The 14,107-nt window shown below is 45.4% G+C and overlaps 1 protein-coding gene across 1 annotated transcript in view; it reads left to right on the top strand.

Moving 5' to 3' along the window:
• The window catches only part of TSHZ1 (teashirt zinc finger homeobox 1), an 80,384-nt gene extending 78,132 nt beyond the window's left edge, over nucleotides 1-2,252 (top strand). Inside the window, 1 exon segment of the mRNA XM_047766941.1 lies at nucleotides 2-2,252. Within this exon segment, the coding sequence (XP_047622897.1) occupies nucleotides 2-919 (918 nt within the window). The 3' untranslated portion in view covers nucleotides 920-2,252.
• The last annotated feature ends 11,855 nt before the right edge of the window (nucleotides 2,253-14,107 follow it).

Raw genomic sequence — 14,107 nt, 5'->3', positions numbered from 1 at the left:
TATGCTGTACAAGATCAGCACCAGCATGCTGGACAAGCCGGCCTACCCTGCCATGCCCGCCAAGCCTCCCGGCGCCCTAGACCGCTACTACTACGAGAACAGCGACCAGCCCATCGACCTGACCAAGTCCAAGAGCAAGCCCCTGGTCTCGGGCACAGCTGATGGTGTGGCCTCGCCACTCCGGGAGAGCGCGCTCATGGACATCTCGGACATGGTGAAGAACCTCACTGGCCGGCTGACCCCCAAGTCCTCCACGCCCTCCACCGTGTCCGAGAAGTCAGATGCCGATGGCAGCAGCTTCGAGGAGGCGCTGGACGAGCTGTCGCCCGTTCACAAGAGGAAAGGGCGCCAGTCCAACTGGAACCCCCAGCACCTGCTCATCCTGCAGGCCCAGTTTGCCTCAAGCCTGCGGGAGACGCCGGAGGGTAAGTACATCATGTCAGACCTGGGCCCGCAGGAACGGGTGCACATCTCTAAGTTCACCGGGCTGTCCATGACCACCATCAGCCACTGGCTGGCCAACGTCAAGTACCAGCTGCGGAGGACAGGGGGGACCAAGTTCCTGAAGAACCTAGACACAGGGCATCCTGTTTTCTTTTGCAACGATTGTGCCTCTCAGTTCAGAACTGCTTCCACATACATCAATCACCTAGAGACACACTTAGGCTTCAGCTTGAAGGATCTCTCCAAGCTGCCCCTGAACCAGATTCAAGAGCAGCAGAATGTTTCCAAGGTCCTGGCGAACAAAGCTCTGGGCCCGGTGGGGGCCTCCGAGGAGGATCTGGGCTCCACATTCCAGTGCAAGCTCTGCAACCGGACTTTCGCGAGCAAGCACGCAGTCAAACTGCACCTTAGCAAGACGCACGGCAAGTCCCCCGAGGACCACCTGATCTACGTGACAGAGCTGGAGAAACAGTAGCCCAGGGCCGTGCGGCCCGTGGCGCATTGCACTAAACGTCCTCGTACTGCACTAGGCCCGGCCTGAGCCTCCGAAATCAGCCTGCCCTTTGTTGCCGACTGCCTGTCTGGACCTTGGTTTTTCTTACACACATTTTGTAGTTATATTTATATGCTCTTCGTCCGATTGTGCATGTTCCTTTTCTTTTTCCGTGAGTCAAAGTCTGACCTTTATTTTCAACATCTGTTCTCGATGTTCAGCTCTCTTTTGTAGGAAATAGTGGGGCACACAACTCAGAGACATTTATTTAGCAGGAAAGAAAGACACAAATAACAATGATAAAAGACATCCTAAAATTACAAAGTTGCCATGACAATAAAGGTCATAGAACCTCCTAGTGTCAAATTTAACCCTTTGAGGACTGTAATCGCATTTCTGTGCCTTTCACTCAAAAAAAAAAAAAGAAAAAAAGGAAAAAAAAGGCTTAAAGGCATTTCATTCAGATCAAAAGCTGTGTCAGACACAAAACTTATTTAATAATTAAAAAACAAGCTTTTATATGCAGAACTGGTTTCTGAAGGAAGCATGCATGCAGCTGTTGGAAGATAGAAAGTTGTCTAGGACTTGGGGGTTAGGAAGCCACAACTTCACACGTTTAAAACAAAAAACAAAACAAAACAAAAACTAACAACAACAACAACAACAAACACCCCAGTTGCCACTATGCCCAAACCCTCTGGATGCTGAAAAAAAAATGCCACTTTTGGCAAAAAAAAGTATGCAAGCTATTATTTAAAAATGTGTAAAAATGCTATTTCTTTTTTCCTGTAAAATACTGCGGTTTATAGTTATTTACAAATGTAAGCTTTGGTACAAGCTGACCTTTCTATAAGCGTGCTGCATTGGTAAATGAAAAAAAAAAAAATGGGGCAAATGTTGGAGTCCTTTTCTTGTAAATTGCCAGCATCAGCTTAAAAACTCCTATATGTTACATATCGTACCATTTTAATCTATTCAACTTTCTTTGTATCTTCTGGCTGTATGCTTTCTCTTTTAACTTTTTATATTGTCATTTTATATTAAATTTCTGTGTATATAATGTAAAACCACAATTTTTGAATAAAATTTAGTTCCTGCAGCTTGATTTAAATAGAGAAATTTTACTGGCACCTGCATCTTTCCAGATGCATGTATATCAGACAAAAATAAATAAATGAAAACAAAGCAAGCAATGCACTATTAATTATACATTTTGATGTTCTATCATTAATATTGTACAGTACATTTTGGTTCACACAATTAAATCCACTGTTTTCTCAAATGTAAAATAAACCCACATGCAGTTCCTGATTTACATAGATTGTCATGTCGTCATTATTTTGCCTTTGAGATGTTATTTCAGCAGCAAGAGGTATTGCTTATGCAATCAACCAACAGAAATTCTATTCAGAGTCATCATTTCATGATTTGTGGGCCGACATGTTTCATTCAGATGATAAGTATTGCAGTTTTTTAAGTGATAATTAAAATTTTTAACTCTGCCGGGTGCCTCCTGATTACTGAGTATAGCCTTTGTGTGATGGCTGGTTTGTACACGGAGAATCTTCATGCACTATTTTAAAATGTTTACAGTTGTCCTTCGTGTGCACCCGGGGACTGAATGGTGGGAGTCCAGGGCTAGGTCTTGCTTTAGCAGCAGAGCCTGGGGGCCTTGGAGCTGGATCTGTGTGGCTCCAAGGAGGAAAGCCTGATTTCTGCACTTTTAAAAATGGGCAGTTTTTATAAAACGAACTGCCCTCTTATCCAGGGGTCGGGATGGGTCTTACATGAACAGGCTTCTCCGGAGCTCAGGGGGGGTCTGCTGGGGAGACCACCGGCACCCGGGGCCTGAAAGTACTGTGACCCCAGCCCGGAAATCCCAGGCTCACGGCTCAGTCTGGCACCTTCACCCCGGAAGTACTTAATGACATGGGCAGGACAACTTCTTTTTCCATCTTTTGCTTACATTTTCATAAAGTGATATCCTGAGAAGGCTTAGAACTTACAGTGGTCATGCTATTTCCACGGTTTCCCCCCGTGCCTGTGCAGAGGGGGTGGCTTGTCTCCCTTGACCCCTGTGGGAGGAGAAGCAGGGCCGTGGCCTGCTCTGTGCTGTCCATGCTGAGGCCACTGAGTGCCAGGGAGGTTTCCTCCATTCTCCTGACTTTCATTGGCCAAGGCCTCTGTCCTTGGAGAACTGCAGCCATTTGGACATTGTGGTTCAAGCTCTGGGTGATTGTGTGATGGGGAACAGTGACCATCAGGCCTGTGGTGGGGGTCTCTTCAGGATGATCCTTCGATTTTACATTTACCACAGGCCCACAGATGCCTGTTCTCTGACTTCACCTTACAGCCACCACAGCAGGTAAGGAAGTTCTAGCGACAAGAGAACCCTGGGACAGGGTGGGTTCGGTCCCCACGTGGGGCAGCTGGGGTGTTGGAGAGCTTGCAGCATGAGTGGAGGCCAGACATGGGACTCCTTTATTTTTCCTTTTCTGAATCCATCGACCACCTTGTTATCTTGTCATCGATCCTACCTAGTTCCCCAACCAGTGGATGGAAGGCTCACTCATCTCGCTACTAGTAGTGAAGATGGCAGTCCTGGTTCCATTTATGAGCGCTTACTCCTGGCCAGGGACTTTCTCAGTGCCTCACACATGGTAGCTCGCTTGGGCCCTGAAGCTGTTCTCCGAGGCTTCTGTTACTTCCACCTCTTTTGCTGATGGGGAAGCCTGACCTGTGCTGGATGCACACTTGCCCAAGGTCACAAGGCTCATGATTGACAGAACACTAGGCTTCACCCCTGGGCCGTGCTCTTAATCACCCCTTTCACGTGCCCTGTGGTTTGCCTCAGGTGTGACCAGCCCAAGGGGTGGCTCTCTGCTTTGGGCACAGCCACCCTGACCCCACAGCCGCTCTTCCAGTCACCTCCCTCTGCAGCTCCCCTCTGACACAAAGCTGGATAGCTCTATCTGCTGTTGGATCTGGGAAATAAGCTGCAATGATGTTGGTTAGGAGTTTGTAGTATCAGTGGAATACAGCTCTACCTGGTAGTACAGAAACTCAATTTCTATAAATACAGACAGAAGCATCCAGGGAACACATGGCCTACATCTAATTTGAGGATATACTCGTGCGTGGTTCTTCCTTTGTCGGGGTCTGAATATACACCACTGTCCTCTCCTTCTGGTCTTGTGCATCCGCAGAATAGACTCCGCAGGTGGCACAGGGTGATCTCTGTGGCTTAGGGGACCCCTCTCTTAGTCCAGGGGGACAGGATGCATCTTCTGGAACCTGAGGGCAGATGGCCATGAGCACCTGGAGGCCTGAAAGGAGGCAGGCATCAAGTTAACCCTGTGCACATGCAAATGTCCCCGTATTTTGCATTCATATCTGCAGCTTGAGCCTTGGGTTTAATAATGAATCACGTATTTTTTTTCTTTCATTGTGGGATTTTAAAAGGTTTGGGATATTATTCTGAATGTGGGTCGGGTTGGGATGTTCCTTGTTATTTAGTTGCTATTTTAAGAGATATGAAGCCTGTGAAATAATGATGGGCACTAGTTTATGGAAGAGAAGCAAACTTTGAGGCATTGTATGCAAAAAGAAGTGATTAAAAACTTTTAAGACTAAAGTTCCTACCTTTATGGATCTGATCAACTTTGAAAAGCTTTGAAACATTAGTCTAAAGCACATCTTAGCTACTTGCCAAATTTTCATAATCCTCTGCAAACAATGGTTTCTGTTTTTTTCCAAGGTAAAATTTCTTGTTACTTTTCTTCTGATTTTTCTGAAGATGGTGGAGACCATTGAAAACCAATTATTGAATTGTAAAGTTTAAAAGATATTGAAAAGTAAGATTTGGAGAGCATTTGTAATTTTTCTGTGCTTTTTATAATAAAAGTAATACATCGTCATTGCAGAAAATGTAGCAAGAAAAATAAAGGAAATAGAAATTGACTATAGTTTTCATCTACAGAAAAAGCACTTAATATTTTAGTGCTACTTCTTTTTTTTCATGTTTCTACAAAATAGAGATGATGCTCAACATACTTTTATCCTTGTTTTTTTACTTGTTCATAGATCATGTGCATGTTCCCATTTCATTAAATATAAAAAATCTCTAATCTTGAGATGTACTGTAATTTATTAATCAATTCTCTATTAGAATTTTGAAAGGCAACATTTAGATTCTTTTCAAGTTTTCACTACTACAAATGAATACACAAAGAATATTCCACTCAATATTTTCAGGGATATTTCAGATTATTTTCTTAGAATAAATACCTAGAATTGAAATGTCTACCTCAATCGTGTGATTTGAGGCCTGTGCCCAAATTCCCCACAAGGAAGCTTGTACCAGCTTTCAGAGCATTAGCATGAGAACAATCATTTCTGTTCACCTTCTCTTTGTGAACATAAGGATTTTTTTAAATTTAATTTTTATTTTATATTAAGATATAGTTGATTTACAATGTTGGGTTAGTTTCAGGTAACAGAGGGATTTTTTTAAAAATGTATATTTTCACTAATTGGCCAGTGTAGTATTGACATTTTAATTAATAATATTGCGTTTTGCTTTGGTTTTTGGCTGCTCCCACGGCATAAAGAAGTTCCCAGGCTCAAACCTGTGTGGTAGCAGTGACCTGAGCCACAGCGGTGACAACACTGGATCCTTAACCACCGTGCCACCAAGGAACTCCTAATTAATAATATTTTTAATGTTTATTGTCCCTTGATATTATTTAAAGATGGCTTAAGAACCTGTATGATTTGGGGGGGGGGGACTTTCATGTGAATTATGATCTCATTTAAACTCGATGACCAGTCTATGCATTTTACCAACTACACATAACAAAGAGAGAGAAGGGAGTGGTCGGAGGTCTGCAGCTCTCCTAAGGTTCCAGCACCAGAGCATGGCAGCCTGTCTTCTGGTCCTGTTCTCCCAGTTGAGATGGCTCATGGATGCTCCCCCAAAGACATCAAGTATATTATCTACCAGCACTGTCTTTACATTGTGCAACTTGTAATAGGGAGAAAAGTTCTAAATTCTGGAATGTCTCTTACTCATTGACAGTGAGTATTTCTTAGCCCAACACAGATCATCTCAAAATAAAGTGGACTGTCCTAGAAAGATGAGATTTGGTCTCCTAGAGGGACTTCATGAAATGGAAAGGAAAAGAGAAGGACCACTTCAAAAGTCTATGTTGGAAGTACCTTCCAGGGTAGCTGCTTCCAGAGCTTGAGGTCAAAACCATCAATAGCTGAGAACCAGATGCCTCTGACCCTGGTTTCTGACGGGAATCTGAAGGGGCCTAGAGCACAGCAGTAAAGATCAGGAGGAAGGCATGTCCCCTTCAGACCCATCAAGATCAGGAGGGTCTCAGGGGCATGTAGAGCAGTGAGGGCTTTCACCAACTACTGTTTAGAAGTTGACCCGTAACTTGCTAGTCATTATTTTTATCCCCAAATTATTTGCAACTTGATCCAACTGATGTAAAAGTTGATATGGTGATTGTGTGTCAGACCCTGTTGTAAACCCTAGTGATTCAGAGTGAATGCAAGAGAAATATCCTGCTATCAAGAAGTGTAATGTAGATGAAACATAAGTAAATTCTTTAGTACACTAGAAAGTATTCACACTATAAATGCAGTGGTATAAAAGGAAAATTAAAAAAAAAAAAAGAGGGAGTTCCTTTCGTGGTTCAGCGGTTAACGAACCTGACTTGGATCCATGAGGATTCGGGTTTGATCCCTGGCCTTGCTCAGTGGGTTAAAGATCTGTCATTGCTGTGAGCTGTGAAGGTCACAGATGTGGCTTGGATCCCGTGTTGCTGTGGCTGTGGTGTAGGCTGACGGCTATAGCTCCAATTCGACCCCTAGCTGGGAACTTCCATATGCTGCAGGTGCAGCTGTAAAAAGGAAAAAAAAAAAATTGGTGATGTGTTCCAGGGTAATTGACTTCTACCAGTTAAACAGATAGGAGAAGCAGTGGACTCACAGCTGTCCTCATATTTTGTTAAAATATTTGAGATACAGAGATCCCAGTTGCGGCACAGCGGAAACAAATCCAATGAGTAACCATGAGGGTTTGGGGTTCAATCCCTGGCCTCGCTTAGTGGGTTAAGGATTCGGCATTGCTGTGAACTGTGGTGTAGGTTGCAGATGTGGCTCGGATCCTGAGTTGCTGTGGCGTAGGCCAGCACCTGTAGCTCTGATTCAACCCCTAGCCTGGGAACCTCCATGTGCCGTGGGAGCAGCCCTAAAAAAGGCAGGGAAAAAAAAAAAAGGAGCCACAGGCTACAAATGACCTCTCATCTTTCTTAAAATTTTCATTTGCAATAAAAGCACGAACCCCCCCTCCTTTTTTTTTTCTGAGACACTTAGATTTAAAAATTTTCTTTTTGTCTGCTTCCAGAGGCTTTCCAAGAGTGGAATCCCTTATCAGGACTAGAAAGTCTGGTATTTCCTATACTGGTTTAAACGTCATCTGTCTTGCCAATGGTCTCCACGCAAGGAGAATATTCTAAGGGCATTGTTGTGACATGAATGGACGAAGTTGCCTTTTTTTGTGACTTTAGCAATGCACTTGCTCAGTGCACTCCTGGCAGGTAGCACAGAGAAAGCTTTCACTTTCTTCTCTGCCAGGTATCTTCAGGCCATTCTGCAAGAACAAATCTAGACTTCCTTTTTTTTTTGTCTTTTTAGGGCTACACCCATGGCATATGGAAATTTCTGGGCTAGGGGTTGAATAGGTGTAGCTGCCAGCCAACACCACAGCCGCAGCAACGCTGGATCCCTGACCCACTCAGAGAGGCCAGGGATCGAACCCTCATCCTCATGGATACTAGTTAGATTTGTTTCGGCTGTGACACAGTGGAAACTCCTGAATTTGGCCTTTCTTAAGCCACAACGCCTCTGACAAAGAAATGCTTTTCTCCTGTAGGGGTAACCCTTAGCCACCTTATCATCCAAGTGTTTGCTTCTTGGAAACCCATGCTTCCTAGAGTTCTGCAGGTTGATCAGACCCTCACCACAGTGGAAAAGCCCTGCAGGAGGAGCCTGTGGGAGAGCAGGTGATCAAGGCCACTAGTAGGGTGGTAAGATGCCATGTAGTTAGGTCCCAGTAGGAAGAGCAGTAGGTGGGCAGAAGTTCAGGCCCCACAGATTGGACAGACTGGGGAACAGAGACTGGGTTCGTGGTCTCTACCATGATTCTTAGAGCTGTGGTCATTCCGCCGCCTGTGCCAGGAGGATGGGAAGAGCAGATAGACCAGTGTTAAGGATGGAGAATGTGCCTATGGGAAGGCAGAATTCGGCCACTGGACCAGTGAGGCAGCTGGTGAGATGCAACAGGTACGGGTCTGTGCATCCCAAGTGGACACAAATAGAACTAGCCGTTGGAGGCAAGGATGGAGGAGGAATGCGGCAAAGGTTGAGGGGGAGCGGGTCGTGGGCTAGCGGATGGTGCTCAGGTCCCAACTAGAGACCCTCTGTAGAGTCCCTTTGGTAAGAGAGAAAGTGCAAGAGGAAGGGGGAGCATGGCCTTGCTAGGGTTAAAGATCCTTGAGCTTTAGAGAGAATGTATAAAAGAAAATTTCTCTCTGAAATCATTTATGGAAATGCCGTGCTGCTTTGAAGGCTCCGTGTCACCGCGTGGCACGATGCAGTGTTCTCTTTCTTCACCTGTCAGGCAAAGACCACCTCGAAGAGTCTCACTGCTGATTACTAGTTAATTGTCATTAATAAGTGACAACTGACATTATGGGGGCTTAATGCAGAGAGAAGAGAAAAGAGCCACAGATATTCTAATGAGCTGACTCCTACGTGCCCTCTATTGTTGTCGAAAATGAGGAGCTGTCGTCATTGTTCAGGAGATGGGCTTCAATTGCTCTGGAAAATATTCTCTTTTAATTTCTTTATGCAGAGATAATTCCCGGTACTCTGCATTTCTCCCTCGCCCACCCCCCTTTCCCTGGAGCACGCGCGCACACACAAACACACACACACATACACGCACACACTCACACCTTCCCACTCTCAGATGAGCAGAAAAAACTCCCAACTTAAGAGACCCCGGGACTTGACCCTAAACAAGGAAGCAGTGCCCTCTATGACAGCAGATGGCAAAGAAAGGCCTTGAATATCATAGTCAGGGTTGACTTGGTTGGGGACTGAGGTGGAGAGGTCCAGGGTTGAGAACAGAAGGGAGGGAGGAAGGCCAAGGCGGGGAATTGATTTAACAAGGGAAGATTCACCAGCACATGCGCTGATCAGCCCATCTGCCTGAGAGGAACGCTACCCTCGCAGCCGTTAGAGCTTTAAAATAGTGACAACAGTCAATCCCTACAGAATCTTCCGGAAGAGAAGACAGAGATGAGGGAAAATGATTCATTAGATATTGAACTTTAAGTTACATCAGTTGCCATTTGTTTTTGGTAAGTTTCACCTGAACAGAATTTGCTAGTTAGACTCCTTAATCACCAGGACTCCGTGCTTTCTTGGGGTGTGTGTGTGTGTGTGTGTGTGTGTGTGTGTGTGTATGCACGTAAATGCACTACTTTATTTTGATGTTAGAGTGTAAAATAAAGTAAGATAACAGCCACGTTGCCTGGAGCCCTCCTGTGTTCTCTGTCATCTGCAGGGAAAGGGGAGAGGGAAGGTGCTGGAAATGGGTGCTGCTCTCAGGACCAGCTCTGATACCAGTGCTTTCCAAGCAGGACCGTGGCAGAATGATCTTGGGGAAGACGCAGGCTGAGGCCAATAGGAACAAGATGTGTTGTTTTTCAAGTGCCAACACCTCCTAACAACAATTTCTCGTGCTATCAGATCATTTCACACCGTACCTCCACCTTCTATCACGTCTTATCACACAAACGCAGCGTCAAGCCTGAGATTTGAAGGCTGCACTGCTCAAGGAAAAAAAAAATCCTGCCTTTATCCTTAAAACACTGCCGTGGCAATCACGCCTTTGTGCAAAGCCAAAGCCTCTGCCGCATTCCTTTCTGCTCCCTGATGGGTTTGGGAAGAGAGGCAGCCTTTCGAATGGCAGTAGGCAGCGGAGTCTGGCCTTCTCCCACGTCATTGTCAACCTGGACCTCCAACGATCCCCACAGCCCATAGAGAGAGGGTGAGAGATGACCGTGCTCATGTTCAAATGGGTTTGCTGGCAGTCACATCACGCTGTTGACATTTGTCGTGATCTCTTGTGTGCGTGCAGGCGTGCGACTGCCTCTGGGGCATTTATACTCAGGTCATTGAGTTTTGGGACCTAAGTTCTCAGCTCGACACTTAGATCTGGTTTGCTGTTTTATTTGGGAATGCAGGAGATAGGTCCCAACTTGGAATCATCTGTAACTGTGACGAACATGACACCAATAATTTTGTACCTAAGACTTGTACAAAAATGTGGACAAGGACATAAGAAGCTAATTCCAGGTCCTGGATGGCCTCCCAGGGTGAACATGGACCCATCGCTGGTCATCACTTTGCTGGCATCGTGCTGCTGTGGACCTTCATGGGACTCAGAAGCTGAAGATCAGCCTATTTTATGAACCTCAGATTCTTTTTCGTCAAAGTTGTGATGACACACGAAGGAACCTCACTCTTGGGTCAGTCCATGGAAGGGGCCTCCCAACGGCAGATGTTATCATTACTGTCAATAGATTTTCTGGATCAATTACAAATATATCTTTTTAGATAGCTGTCCTCTCTTGTTCACAAAAAATACCAAGAAAGGGAGTTTCCACTGTGGCACAATAGGTTAAGAATCTGACTACAGAGGCTCAGGTGGCTGCAGAGGCATGGGTTTGATCCCTGGCCTGGCACAGCAAGTTGGTAAAGCGTGAGTTGAAGAGGGGTATAGGGATCTGGGCAAGAAGGTAAGCAGTGAAAGTTTTGGGTGGGTTGTTGAAGGTCAAACTAAATAGACATGTGGTTAGGCTGCAGCATGGCCATGTCCTTGACCTGCTCACACTGCAGATTTCCAGGGAGATGTGGAGAGGTTGCTTGGTCAATGAACAATGTTTAGGTAACAATGTTTATTATCATAGGGATCGTGGACCTATAGGTTGGTGTGGGGGGTAGGGGAGGGCAGAAGGACTGTTTTGGGCTAAATAGAAGCAGGCGGAAACCCAGTACCCTTTACCAGGAGTCCCCTGCTTGGTTTCCTGGGGGATAGGGTCTGAAGCCTTCCGAAGAATAGGCATTTGCCCGGGACCAGGAGCTGGGGTCTCTTTCCCCTGCTTGATGGAAGTCCCACCGAAACCTAACTTTTGTACGTGCTGCTGACCAAGATCCAAACTCCTCTCCTTGGGTTGGAATAAGTGTGGGGAGAGAGCAATGATGGGGATCTCCTTGAGTTTGGAAGGCACAGCCGGTAGCTGCAGGGTGACTGCTCAAGGCTTCTTTCTGCTGAGGTGAATCAAAGGGACTTTAGTGAGACTGAGCTCCGGATGAGCAAGACCACAGCAGGTCGTGTCCTGGGGCTGTTTTAAGGATTTGTTTTGGTATTTGGGTGGTGCTTAGTTTATGTTCCAGAAACTAGCATCCTTTAGTTATTTGGTTTTGATACCTTCTTTCAGACTAATTGTCTAGTTCAATCCACCTTTGTCACTTATTGGTTATCTGCAGTTAGGTATTTTCAGCTGTTAGAATGATCGTTTAGCCTATCTTTTGGGTTTTTTTTCAATGTTTTTTTTTTCAAAATTTTAAAAAGTTTTATTGAAGGATAGTTGATTTACAATGTGCTAATGTTCTCTGTACAGCAAAGTGATTCAGTTATACACATACACATAACCATTCTTTTCAGATTTTTTTTTTGTCTTTTTGTCTTTTTAGGGCCTCACCCACAGCATATACAGGTTCCCAGGCGAGGGCTCTAATTGGAGCTACAGCTGCCGGCCTACACCACAGCCACAACAACGCAAGATCCGAGCCACGTCTGCGACCTACACCACAGCTCACAGCAACGCTGGATCCCTAACGCAATGAGCGAGGCCAAGGATCCAGCCCGCAAGCCCATGGTTCCTAGTTGGATTTGTTTCTGCTGTGCCACGATGGAAACTCCCCAGATTTTTTTTTTTTTTTTTTGCATATGGGTTATCACAGAATATTCAGTAGAGTTCCCTGTGATATATAGCAGGTCCCTGTTGATATCCATTCCAGGTACCGCAGTGTGCATATGCCAATCCCAAACCCCTAATCAATCCCTCCCCACCACCTGTCCGTTTGGTAACCATAAGTTTGTTTTAGAAGGTGGTGAGTCTGTTTCTGTTTTGTAAATAAGTTCAAAACCACAATCAGGTATCATCTTACACCAGTCAGAATGACCGTCATCAAAACATCTACAATCAGTGCTGGAGAGGGTGTGGAGAAAAGGGAACCCTCTGACATGATGGTGGGAATGTCAGCTGATGCAACCCCTATGGAGAACTCTATGAAGGTTGTTCAGAAAACTAAAATTAGAATTACCATATGATCCAGCTTATCTTCTGTCTTGATTTAAATCGTCATTCTTTTAGCACCTCCTGCCTCATCAACAAGGTTCCTTAGTGAACAGTGTCCCCTGTGTGTCAGATGAGGGTCTAGGGCCCAGTGTCACTTGCAGTGATGACAACAGACATTTTCTGCTTCCATGCAGCTTCCAGCCAACTCATTATCAATGTTCAATTTCCAGTTTCCTAGGAGCACAGACATATTTTCCTTCCAAAAAATTCTTATTCATTCATGCATTCATTGATTGAACAAACATTTGCTCCTAGGTATGTGATATTTTGATAAACACTAGAGAAAAAAATATGAATAAGGCTCTCACAGGTTAGTTTATGACTTGGAGCGGACACAAACAAGCTAGCTAAATAAGGTAAATGGGCTATCTGTAGAGGTATGTGCCTGGGGCTAGGAGAACTCATGGGGCTTCTGGGCTCCAGGGAATGTTTCCTAAGGGAGGCAATTGTCCCATTACTTTGGTTGTAATTCTTGAATTAAAATGAGTGTAGGTTGATGTCATCGCAAAATCAGCTTTAATATCAATATTTTATGAAAGGAACTTTACACTCTAGCTGACATCTTCCTCCTCATCCTGTGATGGGTGCCCTGTGGGATCTGGTTCCTGTATGGGCACCAACACATTCAATAGCATCATCCAAGTTTGAACTCTTCATCTTTTCCATCCATGGAGGAGTGAAGAGCTCCCTTTATTCCTATTGCTTCTTTATTTTTTGTGCTGACGTCATGCATTCATTTCTCATGAGTGCTTAAAAAATCACCACAAACATAGTGAATACAAATAGCACACCCACCTAGAGTTCCTGTTGTGGCTCAGCAGGTTAAGAACCCGACTGGTATCCATGAGGATATGGGTTCAATCCCTGGCCTCCTTCAGGGGGTTAAGGATCCTGTGTTGCTATGGCTGTGGTGGCACCTCTGATTCAACCCCTAGCCCAGGAACTTCCATAGACCGTGAGTGTGTCCCTAAAAACAAACCAAAAAATCCCCATACAAACAGAAAAATGAAAAAACAGCACACTCGGATCCTCTGCTTGTGTCTCATTGGACTGAAATCAAGGTGGGCTGAGGTCTCACCTGGGCATGGGGTCTTCTTCTAAACCTTGGTTGTTGGCAATATTCAGTCCCTGTATGGTAGGACCGATCCTCCCAGCAATTGTCTCTGCCCAGCAGCCCCCTTCACAAATCATCACTTGCTTCTTCAAAGCAGGAGAGAGTTACTGTGGCTTCTAGTCTCTTTTTGTGAGCCACCTGATTAGGCTAGGCCCACCAGGACCATCTCCCTTTTGATGAACTCAAAGTCATCCGACCAGGGACCTTCACCATCTCTCATATCCCTTCCCTTTCCCATACAAGGAAACCAGTCATGGCAGTGACCTCCCTCCACAGTCACCAGTTCTGACCACTTTACAGGATGTGCAGATGGGGGTGAGGCGTGGGATGTTGGGAGCTGTCGTAGAATCCTGCCTTCCCTGCAGCACACAAATCTGAGGTCAGGTGCCTCTGGTGTGGGAGGTCAAATGCTCTCATGGGGCTCAGGCGGTGCGGGCTGGCCCTTTGGCCTCCTTTCTTGCTGTGGTGCAGCCCTCCCTTCCATTCTCTGTGGTCCAGACTCCTTGCTGATTGCAGTCCTGAAACTGGCTCTGTTGTCTCTGTCCCTGG

The sequence above is a fragment of the Phacochoerus africanus genome, chromosome 2 (assembly GCF_016906955.1).
Source record: "Phacochoerus africanus isolate WHEZ1 chromosome 2, ROS_Pafr_v1, whole genome shotgun sequence".
Classification (NCBI taxonomy): Eukaryota; Metazoa; Chordata; class Mammalia; order Artiodactyla; family Suidae; genus Phacochoerus; species Phacochoerus africanus.
This window is presented reverse-complemented; position numbering and strand designations above follow the sequence as displayed.